Source organism: Elephas maximus, chromosome 26 (assembly GCF_024166365.1).
Source record: "Elephas maximus indicus isolate mEleMax1 chromosome 26, mEleMax1 primary haplotype, whole genome shotgun sequence".
In the NCBI taxonomy this organism is placed as follows: domain Eukaryota; kingdom Metazoa; phylum Chordata; class Mammalia; order Proboscidea; family Elephantidae; genus Elephas; species Elephas maximus.
Window position 1 is genome coordinate 6927570 of NC_064844.1, and position 13779 is coordinate 6941348.

At 41.2% G+C, this 13779-nt stretch overlaps 3 protein-coding genes across 7 annotated transcripts in view; 2 read left to right on the plus strand and 1 right to left on the minus strand.

The window, feature by feature from the left end:
- The window catches only part of CCDC88A (coiled-coil domain containing 88A), a 129738-nt gene extending 126564 nt beyond the window's left edge, over positions 1-3174 (plus strand). For all 4 annotated transcript variants that reach the window (XM_049870564.1, XM_049870565.1, XM_049870567.1 and 1 more), the window contains one exon: positions 105-3174. In XM_049870564.1, coding sequence (XP_049726521.1) covers positions 105-136 — 32 coding nt within the window. In that variant the 3' untranslated portion in view covers positions 137-3174. The remainder of the gene's footprint in view (positions 1-104) is intronic.
- A 276-nt stretch (positions 3175-3450) lies between these two features.
- LOC126068158 (prolyl-tRNA synthetase associated domain-containing protein 1) lies at positions 3451-9275 on the minus strand. Its single transcript, XM_049870577.1, has 2 exons — positions 9128-9275; positions 3451-5825 (listed from the first exon to the last, which is right to left on the minus strand). The coding sequence occupies exons 1-2, from the start codon at positions 9209-9211 to the stop codon at positions 5394-5396; spliced, it is 516 nt and encodes a 171-aa protein (XP_049726534.1). The 5' UTR covers positions 9212-9275; the 3' UTR covers positions 3451-5393.
- Positions 9276-9296: 21 nt separating this feature from the next.
- Positions 9297-13779, plus strand: part of MTIF2 (mitochondrial translational initiation factor 2) — a 33908-nt gene continuing 29425 nt past the window's right edge. For both annotated transcript variants that reach the window (XM_049870571.1, XM_049870573.1), the window contains exon 1: positions 9297-9560. The gene's annotated coding sequence lies outside the window, so the exon portion shown is untranslated. The remainder of the gene's footprint in view (positions 9561-13779) is intronic.

Consider the following 13779-nt stretch of genomic DNA (forward strand, 5'->3'; position numbering starts at 1 on the left):
GCATGCTGTTCTTATAGTGGCTGCTCTGTATTTTATCCCTCCCTTTTTATCTTCCAGCTTTTCTTATATTTTCTTTCTTCTTTCTACCTTCCAACTTAATACAGAGAGAAAAGTGTCCTTCAGTTTCTCAGTATGAAGCCTTTATTTCTGAAGTAACAAGACAGCCAACTATAGGAGTCATTTTTAAAAAATCTTTAAAAGGAGACTTAACAGTCGTTCGTGAATAGAGCAGGCAACAATACAAACCTTCATTCCTTCCTTGAATCAAGGAGCACTACTGGAATCCACTGCCAAAATGTTTAGGTTTTAGGACTCACTCTACGTTGTACTGTTCACATCTGCTGAATAAAGGACGTTCTCTCGCTGAGGACCACGTGTGTTGTGGTTCCAGGAAGTACTCCAAGAACAGTCTGCTTGTTTCTTCCATCGTTTATGGATTGATCCATGTTTGCTTAATGCCTCTGCTCGGTATTTGCCCACATCTAGCCATTTCTATTCAGTCGTGTAAATCTAAATTAAATGCTGTAGTATTTTGTGGAATGTTCTGTATATCAAGATAACAGAAAATTGTTTGGCATGTCACAGCCCTATTTGGTTAGCAGACTGCATGTGTTGATACTCTTTAAAAAGCCAGTTATGTTGATGCACTGCAAAAGAAATTCAGTTTAAAAGATAAATCTGAAAAATCCATAACAAGATAGGAGTTAGGAAAAATTTACAGTGATATTACTCCGCTTTCCGTGTTCCTGATTAAGCAACACTAAGCATTCATACATGAGCCCAAGGCAATTAAAGAGTGCTTTTCTGAAACTTTTTTAATAAGGTGATTTTCCAGCAAGTGGCGTTCCCAAGAGAAATCTGTTACGTTTTGACTCATTTCCCTTCTTTGGTATTGGATTATGTATGTATGTTTCTTTTTTTTTTTTTGAGAGCTGACTATTGCTTAAGAAGTTTTCTCATAGCAAGAAACAGTGTAAATACTTTACTATGATCCACATTTTGACAAACTCATTTATTACTAAGGTTGTCATTTATTAATAAAAACTTTTGGTTTTGTCCTTTATAATACCACATTAAAGTTGATAACTGGGATTGGTACTTTTGAAATATTTGTATGTATTTGTTACCGTAAACATTTGGAAGAAGCACAAAAAAGTAGATTTAGTTAACCCAGAGAAACATGAATTTTTTAGTAGTTGCAATTTTATATATCACTTTTATTTTCTTATGAAGTCAAAAAATGCATTGATACTTATTAATGCAAATTCATTATTTCACATAAATATTAGAATAATCTTAAATGTCTGAAATGACGAAGAGACTGACTTTTTATTTTAACAGTGCACTTCTTAGGCTCTCACTACCAGCTCTGAAGCTCTTTTTGGAATAATTCCATAGTGTGTGGTTTATGAACGGTGCGTTTCAGTATTAATCCAGTAGCTGTGAGAAAAGTGTGTGTGTCTGTGTCTCCCCTCCACCCCATAGGCCAGTAGCAGTGTTCATAGTCTACTTTTGGAAAAAACCTTCCATTAGAGAGAGAGAGAGAAACAGCAAGTTTAGTTGACCAGAAATTGAAACGGGAGTTACAGACTTGGACTTATTTAACTTAATGCCACCGTTAACTTAGGTTTTGCCACCAAATAATGCTGCAAAGTTCAATCACTTTGAAACTCTTGGATGAAAGGTGCTATGTAAATGTAAATACAGAGAGTTTTTACTGAAATACAAATACTGCATGGAAGACATACTTAGAACCTGTCCTCTAGGCCCTGACACACCTCTCTCCATCAGGACTCCCTGGATTCAAGTATCAAGCTGATAACGGGCATCATGCTAGTCTAGAGACGCTTGCTTGTAAAAAATGTAAATTCATTTTTAGGTGGATAAATTGAAATGTAGAGATTGTTTTACCTAAATACAGTAAGTAGGTAACTTAGATTTATATTAACTAGCATCTAATTTGCACAACTAGGGCACATCCCAGGACAGTTACTGAAAGTTGGAATTTAATGAGTAGAAGGTAGCTCAGTGAAGGTGAAGGGTATCCCAACTTGACCTCTCCAGAACACTCATAACCTAAAGTAGGGAACTGCTGACTTAAGAAGCACCTTTTAGCCTCAAGTAGAAAATACTTAAGGGCAGCCCATAAAATAACCTGAATAGGGTGACACTGAGAAAAGGCAGTTAAAAGAGTCAATGAAGGGAATACATTGAGACTGCAAAAATATGAATATTGTCGATTATATTCATCACCTTTTTCGTACCATTTCAAGAAAAGACTAAATAATGACCACATGAATATTTTATTTTCTCCATCAGAAGCAGACTTTGTAGGAAGCCACTCTTTTCTCTTAGATAAACTTCCTTGGCCAAACAAAATGGTAAAACCAACCAGAAACTCTCTGGGGCGGCATGCTTTTTTATTACTTGCCTGTGTTCTAAATTGACAACTCAAGCCCCAAGGAAACTGAAGAATTGCAGTACACAGGGTAATAGCCTCACCCCAAAGCTCCAATAATGTGTTCCACATTTGGCCATGTGGAAATGTTTAGTCCAAGTTTTTGAATTAGTGGTTACCAAAGAACTAATGAAACAGGTTTGTGTGTAGCACCTTTCATGCCAAGGCATGGTAAGAGCCTACTGAAAATCACTGTGCATCCAGCATTGTAGTCGCCTCACGTCTGCAGTTGTTACAGCCTGCGCCGTCTGAACAGTTTGTCAGGAAGTGAAAAAGATACTGTACCAAATCTGGAATGACAATGGAGAGTAATCATGTATGCTAAATAATGTGTATTTTAAGTTACTTTTGAGAAAAGTGGTGGATTTTTGTTTGTACTTTTCTTTTCAGCTTAGTCCCGAGATGTATTTTTAAAGCCTTGAACGAGTAATACAAAAGGAGCCCATTTATAATAAAAAAAAACCTTGATGTATGTGTTGAGATATTTGGACAGCAACAAAAATGCCTTAAAAGGAATGCTTTTGGACAAAGTTGCACTTAAAACACCCTTTGACAAAATCGGATTTTAAATTGTCTTTTCATTGTCTACGAAGAATCCTTTTTCAATGTTTGTCATTTTACTTATACCTGTTATTAAATACCAAATCAAATAATATAAAAACTGTAACATTTCTTTTAAAAACTAATGCTAATAAGAGATTTGGAGTTGAATGGTAAAATGTTTATTACTTGATGATACCTAATATCTGCCACAGAAACCAACTCGTAACAAAAGTCACACCATCTGTTTGCTGGATATCTTTTTAAAGACATTTTTCATTTTAATTCTTAACTTTGTTTCTCCTAAAAAAAAAAAAATTTTAATTTGGTTTAACATTCCAGGTATCAAACTGATATAAAAATAAAACAGTGAATTTTTATAACAAGTGGTTAGTAATCATTTAAAACACTTTGAAGGACAGAGTAGCAGGGGCAGGGATCTGGGAACCGTGGTTTCAGGGGACATCGAGGTAAACTGGCATAACAGTGTATTAAGAAAAGGTTCTGCATCCTACTTTGGTGAGTGGCATCTGGGGTCTTAAAAGCTAGCAAGCAGGCATCTTAAGATGCTTCAATTGGTCTCAGCCTACCTGGAGCAAAGGAGAATGAGGAACACCAAAGAGGCAAAACCAGACCCATTGCTGTCAATTCCAACTCATAGCGACCCTATAGAACAGAGTAGAATTGCCCCATGTTGTTTCCAAGGAGCACCTAGTGAATTCGAACTGCTGACCTTTTGATTAGCAGCCATGGCACTTAACCACTACGCCACCGGGGTTTCTAAGAGACAGAAAGGGCCACTTAAACCAGACTCCATCAGCATAAGACCGGAAGAACTAAATGGTGCCCAGCTACCTACCACCAATGACTGCCCTGAGAGGGAACATAACAGAGAATCCCTGATGGAGCAGAAAAAGTGGGATGATGCAAAACTCAAATTCTAGTAAAACGACCAGCCTTAAATGGTCTGACTGAGACTCGAGGGACCCCAGAGGACATGGCCTCCAGACTCTGTTAGCCCAAAACTAAAACCATTCCCAAAGCCAACTCTTCAAAGATTAGACTGAACTATGACATAAGATGATTACTGGTGAGGAGTGTGCTGCTTACTTCAAGTAGACACATGAGACTATGTGGGCAGCTTCCGTCCAGAGGCAAGATGAGAAGGCGGAGGAGGACAGGACATGGTTGAATGGACATGGGAAATACAGGGTGGTGAGGAGGAGTGTGCTGTGACATTATAGGGAGGGCAACTAGGGTTACACATAACAATGTGTGTATAAGTTTGTGTATGAGAAACTGATTAATTGTAAACTCTCACATAAAGCACAATTAAAAATATATATTCCAACAACAACAAAAAAAGAATATCCCATTTGATTGTCCTAGAAGACGTGAGAATTTTTATAGCCACATAAAGTTCAGTAGCCTCGGTTAGGTCAGATCCTTTAATGAAGGAAGGATTCTGTTTGAGTCTAAATGAGAAAGAAATGTCAAAGTTCCTGCTTCTGTTTTTGAAGTAGCTATCGTATGGCAGCTAACCCCACATTTTCCTGGGTTTTTATACTGTTGCCATATTGGAAGGGACAATAAGTAAAAATTGAACATAGAGAAGAAAGTTGTATAGTGTGTTCCCATTTCTAACCTCTGAACTGAGACTGATCATTTTTCATGTTGTAGTATATATTCTGCTGCTGAGTTTTAAAGTGTAATTTTAATAGTGTTATTACAGCGTCACATTTTTCATCCCTAGTTTTTGGGTATTTTTTCTGAATTAAAAATTTCTAAAGATACATTGTCTAATAGGAAGCCAATCAACTTTTTTTTCTCTGAGAAAAGTCAGCAGCTTAAAAACAAACACCCAATAATGGAAAGCTTTTGCCCTTGTCTTTTTTTTTTTTTAATTAGATTGCTGAGGAGTTCTTATTACAGCCCTTCTACGGCGCTAATATTTCTTTTAAAAATTTTTTATCAAAATAAAATCCTCTGTAATCCCCATCACCACTATTAACAATTGAATATATTCCTTTTGGTTTCTCCTCTATATAAGTATGCTACCATGTGTGTAAATTTACACATAAAGTTTTGCAATTTTTTTTTAAGTACAGAAAACATCCTAGAAGATGCAGAACATTAATCTTAGAAGTAGACTTCATTGCTGAAGGAATTCCTCTTGTAGGAAGAAGAGGGAAGGAAGGAGGAAGGGTTGTCTGAACTAAAACTGCCTCAATACATCGTTCTGAGAACAGCTCCTTGAAGACAAAATATTCCTCCTAAAAAGATTTAGGGAGTCACCCAACCAAGGGTACGAAATAACCTCATCACTTTTATTGCTTTATGTAAATTACGAATAGGAAAAACCACATTCAGAAATCTATTTTAAACATCAGCTCAGCTAGTTTTTGCCAAAATTTAGTATTATGGGATCATGTCCTGTCTTCTTCACAAACATGAGAAAGTCTTCAGGGCTCAATCCCATGGTGGCAGCGTTGGTCATTGGATGAAAGTACACCTTTTCATGGCCACCTTCCAGAAATGCAGAATCCAGAACAAATGTCACATCTCCGTCATCACAGAAGAGTGCCAAGGGTGTGGCACAGCCTTGGCTAACTTTCAGTTTTTCTATCATGGCTGTTTCATCAGCAAACCTCAGGTTTCCACTCCCAACACCCAACTGTTTGGCCAGATCATTCAAATTAATTTGTCGATCATGAAGAACTGTCACCAGCCAATAGCCTTTTTTCTTTTTGTCTTTGAGGAATAAGTTCTTACTATGTGCTCCTTTCAAATGTTGGACGTGCGGCATCATTTCTTCAACTGTAAACACCTGTAAAATATCACATAATGAGAAGTTTAAAAATAAAGTAATACACATACACGCTGCATTCACATACGTATTTTGCTTGCTGGGTGAAAAGAGCAAGGTTAGGGAGTACTCACGGCCTTGAATTTCACTGCTAGAGACACATCCCCAGCCCATTACCAGACAGCTATAAGCCCTTGCCCTTTGAATTCCTCATTTCAGGATCCCAGGCAGATCCTCTTAGGCTAGTTCTAAGTCCAGTGTGCTGGCCAAGCTCACATTCCTAAATTGCTTTTTCTTTTTCTGTTTTTGGGACTGAAAGTTTATAGCAGCCCAGACTCCTTTAGCATTCCATTACAGGCAGACCATGTGACAACCTCCACTCTACAAATGTACCCTCAGTGAGGGTGAGAGAGCAGGGAAGGAGACCCTGAGCTGACAGACAAGGAACATCAGAAAAGCTCACAACACGTGCAGGTCACGAAGCGGGAGACTGTGACTACCCCGGGGGAGCAGGTCAGAGAGAAAGATCAAAGGTGAAGACTAGCTGTTAATGAGCTTCTCTACTCTGGGTGTTTTGCCAACAGCAAACAGAAAAGGAAGAGTTATAATCCAGAGTGATGGGCACGAGAGACACTTAGTAACTGAGTCCTATGCCAATGCTAATCCTATCTATTGTGTCAAAAATCTTAACCTGCTTCCTCACTGGGAATGAAAAAAGCGTCTTTATTTCCTGTCTTAATTTTAGCTAAAACCAGTTCAAGCGCATTCAGTCATTTCCATTTGAACCCCAGAATACTTCCTTTAAACAGCAAAGCAACCAGCGAAAAATCTGACTGGATGCTTCCGGGAAATCCAAATTGAGGTGTTGGTCACGTGCGGAGGAGGAGGAGGCAGGCGTGATCTCAGCCTTGTGAGCTGACTTACTTCAAACTCTAGTCCAAATTAAAATCCATTTTTATAAATAACATTTAAGCAATTATTTCAGGGATTAAAATAAGGGTGATTTTGGCTAAACCAAATCCTTTAGGCCAATCATATCTGTAAAATCAAGGTCATTTTTCCAGTTTCATAAAAAAAAAAAAAAATTCCATGGAGCCTATCAAAGAACAGCCAGAAAACCGTTGTCCACCATAGATGAATACTTTCGAAATCCCTACATGCTGATGAAGCGCTTTGCATTGAAAGGGGTTCCCGTGTGCTCAGAGACATCTGTACCTCTTATTTGCAAAGACAAGACAAACTGCTTGAACTGAAAGAATACTCCGAATAAACCTACTGATGCCTTTCAATCCCGGGGGACTTCCATATGTAGAGAGATGGCATCTTTTTGTTCCCGAAAGATGAAGAAAATCAATACGAACAAAAAAACTTCAGTAGTCAGATATCCTTGGAAAGTGTTCTGTCACCAAATACATTAATGTATTAGAAGTCACAAGCTATTAACTCAGCAAAGGAAATCGCTAATTTCATACTGGTTTAAAACCCACTGAAGGTGTAACTCAAATATTTACAGGAGCCATGCAGATACGAGTGAAATGGGATGAATGTAAGAAAAGCCGGTGAGATGATAGGAAGGGGCGGGGACCTGTGGGCCTGGTGTTGCCAGGTTTTCCATTTTTTAAAAGGAGCTGAATATCCAATTTTTTTAAAACATCAGGAATTAATTCAAATTTTTATTTTAAAACAGTCTGGAGTAACCCTACGTAGGCCAAACAAAACATATCTGAGGACCTAATCTGGCTCTTACGTTTGTAAGCTCTGCTGTAAGCTCCACTTTCAAAGAATGCATTGGGATGACAAGTGACTTCAAAGTACGTCATGAGATACGCCATGCCACGAATCAGCCTTCTGACTAGGACAGAATTTGGCCAAGGGTGATGCTGGCTTTTGACCAAAGCAAATAGGTAAGACTATCCTCCCTTCTGGCGCCCACAGTGGTAGAGCTACAGCTGCTAACCAAAAGGTGAGCAGTTCGAATCCACCAGCTGCTCCTTGGAAACTATGGGGCCGTTCTACTCTGTCCTATAGGGTCACTTTTGAGTCGGAATCAACTTGACGGCAATGGGTTTGGTTTTGGTTTGTTTTACCCTCCCTTGGTATTCAGAAAAGAAAAAAATGTTAGCACCCAGGGTATCTTCTCTAGGAACTGCAGCAAAGGTTCATATGCACAGTGGCCAGTATTCTATATCTCATGTAATGTCTGACGTGCAAGTAATTTTAAACACTCTGCAAGCTATGCTAGGAAATGACTGAATAATTATTTGCATTTAGGTGGAGTTCTGTAGTAAATGATAGAAAATACATAGTACTTTGTTTCTATTGGAAAAACTGTCAGACATTGGTACAACTGCTTTCTTTTTCTTTTTTTTTTTAAATCTGGAATTTGTGATGAGGGCTCAACAGGTTAAAACTTTGGTATCAGAAAGAGCTAGGCTGAAATCCTAGATACAGAACTGCTGTATGACCTTGGGCAGATTTAACACAAGCCTCAGTTTCTCTTATAGAAAATAAAAGTAATGGTGTCTACTTAAATTTTTTTCAGTTTTTCTTATAGAAAATAAAAGTAATGGTGTCTACTTAAAAATATATATATATATTTAAAATGCCGGATTATATGAAATAAAACACATAAAACACCTTCCATGCACCTCATCACGGATAGTTCACATACATGGCTGTTATCACTAGCCTTGGGTAAACTTCAGGTCCCTGCGAAAACTCAAATTATACATTGTTTCCGCAAAGTTTGCAAAACTACACATCAGTACACAAAACCATGTTAAAATGTATCAAACTAATGAAAACAAAGAATGTATGTACATTTCTGTAGCCAGTCCTGGGGGCGGTGCTTATTTCTGTCTATGATCCAAAGGTAGAGCGGGCTTCGGGATCAAAGTGACCCGGGTGGCGAACCGCGAGCTCTCTGAACCTCGGTATCTTCATCGGTGCGCTGTTCACGGCGAGTCCGGCGCCTGATCCACGGCGGCTCCATCGCTGCAATGCCGCCAACCGCTTGGTACCTTGCTTTACCTAACAAAGCAGACACACCGACCCACAGCCCGGACCAGTTGAAGTTCTCCAGCTGCACTAGTTCTCCACACGCAACGTGATCGAATCATGAGGAAAGCAAGACCCCTCCCCGTAACATCACAGCCCCCGTCGAGGGCCTGTACTGTCCCTTTCGGGTCCCTTTCGTGCAGCGGAACCCGGCAAAGACCCAGCACCGCCTTCACACGGCGCGTTACCCCTGGCACACACGGTCTTAGCGACCTCTCCCGACGGACACTGCAGCTGCGCCCACCCCTCCGGCCGGAGCGCCTCACCTCGGGGTGTTCCACGACCTCGGTGCGGATGGCCAGGGCGCCCAGCCGCTGCTCCAGCTCCGCCCGCAGCTCGGCGCCCGCCATGCTGCTGCCGTCGTGGCAGGCGCCGGGGGGGGCGGGGGGACCAGGCGCGACTTCCCGCCAACCCGAGCGCGAGGCGGAAGTGCCCGGAGCGGTTCGGCGGCGCCTTCCGGAAGGGGCTAAGTCATGGCCGCGCGCCTCCGGGCCGGCGACGCTGTCCGTGGTCCAGGGGAGCGCGAGGCCTTCCCGGCGAGGCGCCTGCGGCCTCCCGGCGGGCCCTGCGTGGGTCTCCTAGGCCCACGGCTTTGCGTGTGAGCGCGCCGCAGGCACCTCGGTGACGACGTGGCCCAGGGGAGAAAAGCGATCCTTGGAAATCCTTCTAAGGCGTGTGGTCGGTACAATCACCGCAAAGGTAGAGCGAAGCAAAAAGGGAGATTCCCTGTGGCCTGTGTTCCAAGGGGCAAACCTGGGAGACCGACGTGCGTGCTAGCCGGGCCGTGTCTGCCCGCGGCCACGGAATGCTGCGGAACCATCAGGATGTGTTGACATCACCGATGGGTGAAACCACTGAAAGAGGGACTAAAAACTGCTAAATCACCGAGATTCTACCGTTTGAATTCGCTTATTATTTATTTATTTAATTGGACTTTAGGTGAAAGTTTACAGCCCAGCTTAATCTCATACAAAATCTTGTATCCATGTTGTCATGAGACTAGTCGCAATCTCTGCAATGTGACAGCACACTCCCCCTTTCCACCCCAGGTTTCCCGTGTCCATCCAGCAGCCCCTGCCCCTGCCTGCCTTCTCATCCTGCCTCTAGGCAGGAGCCACCCTTCTGATCTCAAGTATCTGTTCAGAAGCACACTCTTCAGGAGTATTATTTTATGTTTTATAGTCCAGTTTAATCTTGAGTGAAGAGTGGGCTTCAGGGATGGCTTTAGTTCTGGGTTAACATAGCGTCTGGAGGGCCATGGCTTCAGGGGTTCCTCCAGCGTCAGGCAGACTCTTAAGTCTGGTCTTTTATGTGAATTTGAGCTCCGTTCCACACTCTTCTGCTCTGTCAGGGACTCTGTTGTGTTCTCTGTCGGGGCGATCACTGGTGGTAGTGTTACCAAACACAATGGATCCGCTGCTTCTACTCTTGTTAAGGATAATTAAGAGTCTAATGGATTTAAAGCAGGCACAGTTTAATACTCACAGCGAGTAGGAGACAGGGAGATCACTCTAAAGCACTATCTCCCAGAACAGAGGGCTGGGAGAAGTTTTATACTATGCAGTAAAAGGGACGTTATACATACTCATTAAACTTATGGAAAATAGCATGCACATTTAAAAGAAAGGCTGGGCTGAGACTTAGTACGGAAGTAGATGCCGGACTTCTCACTTCCAAAGTAGGTCCGGCTTTTGTCTGGTGATGTATGTCTGGTGTTTTTAGTTCCCTGACAGGAATTTCTAGGTTCCTACGCAGGACTCATTATGGGATGGAGACATCCAGTAGTCAATCAGATCATTTCTGCACCTTTTCAGGATTCTGGTTTTAATTGGTTTGCCTGAAAAACAATCCTAATAGGAGGCATTAAGGGAAACTTGGTTGCTTATCATTTAAAGGTTAGCCTCAGGTTGACATACTGGTTTCCTTGTGTCCAGCCTATGCCATATCTTGTTTGCTTTGGAATTTTTTTTACAGCCTCTGTTTACAAGAGGGTTAATTTTACCTCAGGACCCCAGACCTGTCTCAGTAGGAATTGGCTTTCTTAATAATCATTGGTATGGGGTATGAGTTGGAATCAACTCGATGGGACTGGGTTTGGTTTGGTTTTGGGGTTATGGGTTTCAGGAATAACAGCCAGGAGGGTCTTCACTGGTCCAGCAAATCTTACTATTTCCTAAATGGATTGACACAGTGGCTGCAATAATGAACTTAAGCATAACAATTGTGAGGGTGGCGCAGGACCCGGCACTGTTTCATTCTGTTGTACGTAGGGTCACTGTGAATTGGAACTGATTCATTGGCAACAGGTTTCATTTTTGTTTGGTTTATGTGACCTTTTGGAAGTAGACCATCAGGCCCTTCTTCCAAGGTGCAACTTCTGGGTGGGTTTCAACAGCAAATGTTTGGTAGACCAGGGCTTAACCGATGCCAGCCAGGAACACCAGTTTGAATATGTTGTTGTGTGCCATGCAGTAGATTCTGATAATAGTGACCCTATAGGACACAGTAGAACTGCCCCATAGTTTTTCTATCTTCATGAGAGCAGATGGCCAGGTTTTTTCTCCAGTGGAGCAGCTGGTGGGTTCCAAGCGCCAACCTTTGAGTTAGCAACTGAGCTCTTAACCATTGTGCCTTCAGGGCTCCCTCAGACTGAATATAACCAAAAACAAAACCAAACTCCCTGCCATGGAGGCAATTCAGGCTCATAGTGACCTTGCAGGGCAGAGTAGAACTGCCTCTATAGAATTTCCAAGGCTGCAATCTTTATAGAGGCAGACTGCAACATCTTTCTCAGGGAGAACCTGGTGAGTTCAAACTGCTGACTGCTGAGTGCTTTAACCACTGCCCCACCAGGGCTCAGACAGAATGTACCCAAACCAAATCAAACCCACTGCCGTGGAGTCAATTCCCACTCATAGCAACCCTATAGGACAGAGTAGACCTGCCCCAGCAGGTTTCCAAGGAGAGGTTGGTGGATTCAAACTGCTGACTTTTGGTTAGCAGCCTGAGCTCTTACCCACTGCGCTACCAGGGCTCCAAACCTAGTTACCCACAAATTAAGATATGGAATAGGTGAGCACATTCGATTATCTGGCTTGGGAAAATAGTGGTTTCATACGATATATACAAAAACCATGTAGTAGGTCACCTTGGTAAGCAGTAAAGTTTCCTTCCCTTTTGTTCCCTTCATTTAAAATTGCAAGGTCATAAGGAAGCTTTACTTTGAACAAGCAACTGTTTACTTAGGCTGCTGAGAACCCCAGGCTGTGCCTTAAATGCGGGGCAGTAACGTAGGACTGCTGCCTGGTAGGAGAGCAGCAATCAGACTCACTGCGGGCCATTGGGAAACTCCCAGAACCAGGCCGGGCAGGCAGGCAAGGCCGGCTCTGAGCTGTTCTTCAAGCCTGTCTGAACTTTTTGGACTTAGTGAACCCTAGACTTTTACGTTAATGAATGGAGCGTTGTGTCCAGCATTATTACTGGGTCTGCACGCTGTTCTCACGGTGACCCAGGAAAACTGGCTTCTACGGAAAAGCAGAACATAGTTTTTTTTTTTTTTTTCTTCTACTTTGCATATAGGCTAGAAACGTTTTCTTTAAACTCTTAACATTTCTAAATAATTACTTTGAATAGATTTATGGGAACTGCTTTGGAATTCATGTACCAGCTAAGAAGAGAAATTTTCTGTGATTTTAATGCATTAAATTAACTTGCAAATGGAAAATATTTGTGTAAATATTAATACGAAATATAAGATTGAGACCTTATATCACATCCTTCCTGTGTTCCTGTTGATTTGATTGACCTAGCCTATTTATGAAGCCCTGGTGGTGCAGTGCTTAAGAGCTTGGCTGCTAACCAAAAGGTTGGCAGTTCAAATCCACGAGCCTCTCCTTGGAAACCCTATGGGGCGGTTCTACTCTGTCCTATAGGGTTGCTATGAGTTGGAATCAACTCGATGGGCAACGAGATCCTATATATGGTAAATGCTGATTTGAGGAAATATTGACAAATGCATTTTTGAAATGTCATATGTATCTTAACAAAAAGAGCGGATTCACTCGGAAACTCATATTCAATGTTTTTCCCAAGAAAGGCTTTCTTTTTTAATTATGAAAATATTGTTTAATGTTTTTAGTAAGTTGCATGAATTTACTTTTTAGTGTTTTAAAATCATACTTTAAAAATGTTATTAAAAATGTTTATTATAAAAATCAGACCACACACAAAGATGCAGAAATGAAAATTTAACTCACAGTTAAATACACGTATTTACATCACATACAGAGAGTGTATACTCTGTGTAATGCTGTCGATTCTTAATCTTATTTGAACAAAACAGAATTGTATGATATTTTAGGATCTGCTTTCTTTCCCACCTCATTATATGGCACAGGCATTTTTCCACGTCAGTAGGGATCTACAGTATCGCCAGTATTAGCAACAGTAACCAGTCTCACATTTGGAAATGTCCAATGTCTGATGACTTAAATGTAATTTCCAAACTTTCCCTATTATTATAAACAAGGCTATGATAAATATTCATATTTCTATACTTTTGCATGATTATTTTATTTATTTCCTGGGATAAATCCCCAGGTCTGCGGAGTTACACACTTATGCATTTAAATTCTTGATTGCCCTCCAGAAAAATGTCTTCAGTTTGTTGTTGCTAGGTGCCATCAAGTCGGTTCCTACTCATAGTGACCCCACGTACAACAGAACGAAACACTGCCTGGTTCTGCGCCATCCTCACAATCGTTGTCATGCTTGAGCTCACTGTTGCAGCCACTACAGTAAGCAAACTTCCTGTTCTCCACATCTTAATTAGCAATTCTTTGATTACCGGATATTAAATGAGCAAACACACTTTTAGGTTTTTTTTTTTTTTTTAAGATTTAGGAAAATCATCAGTATA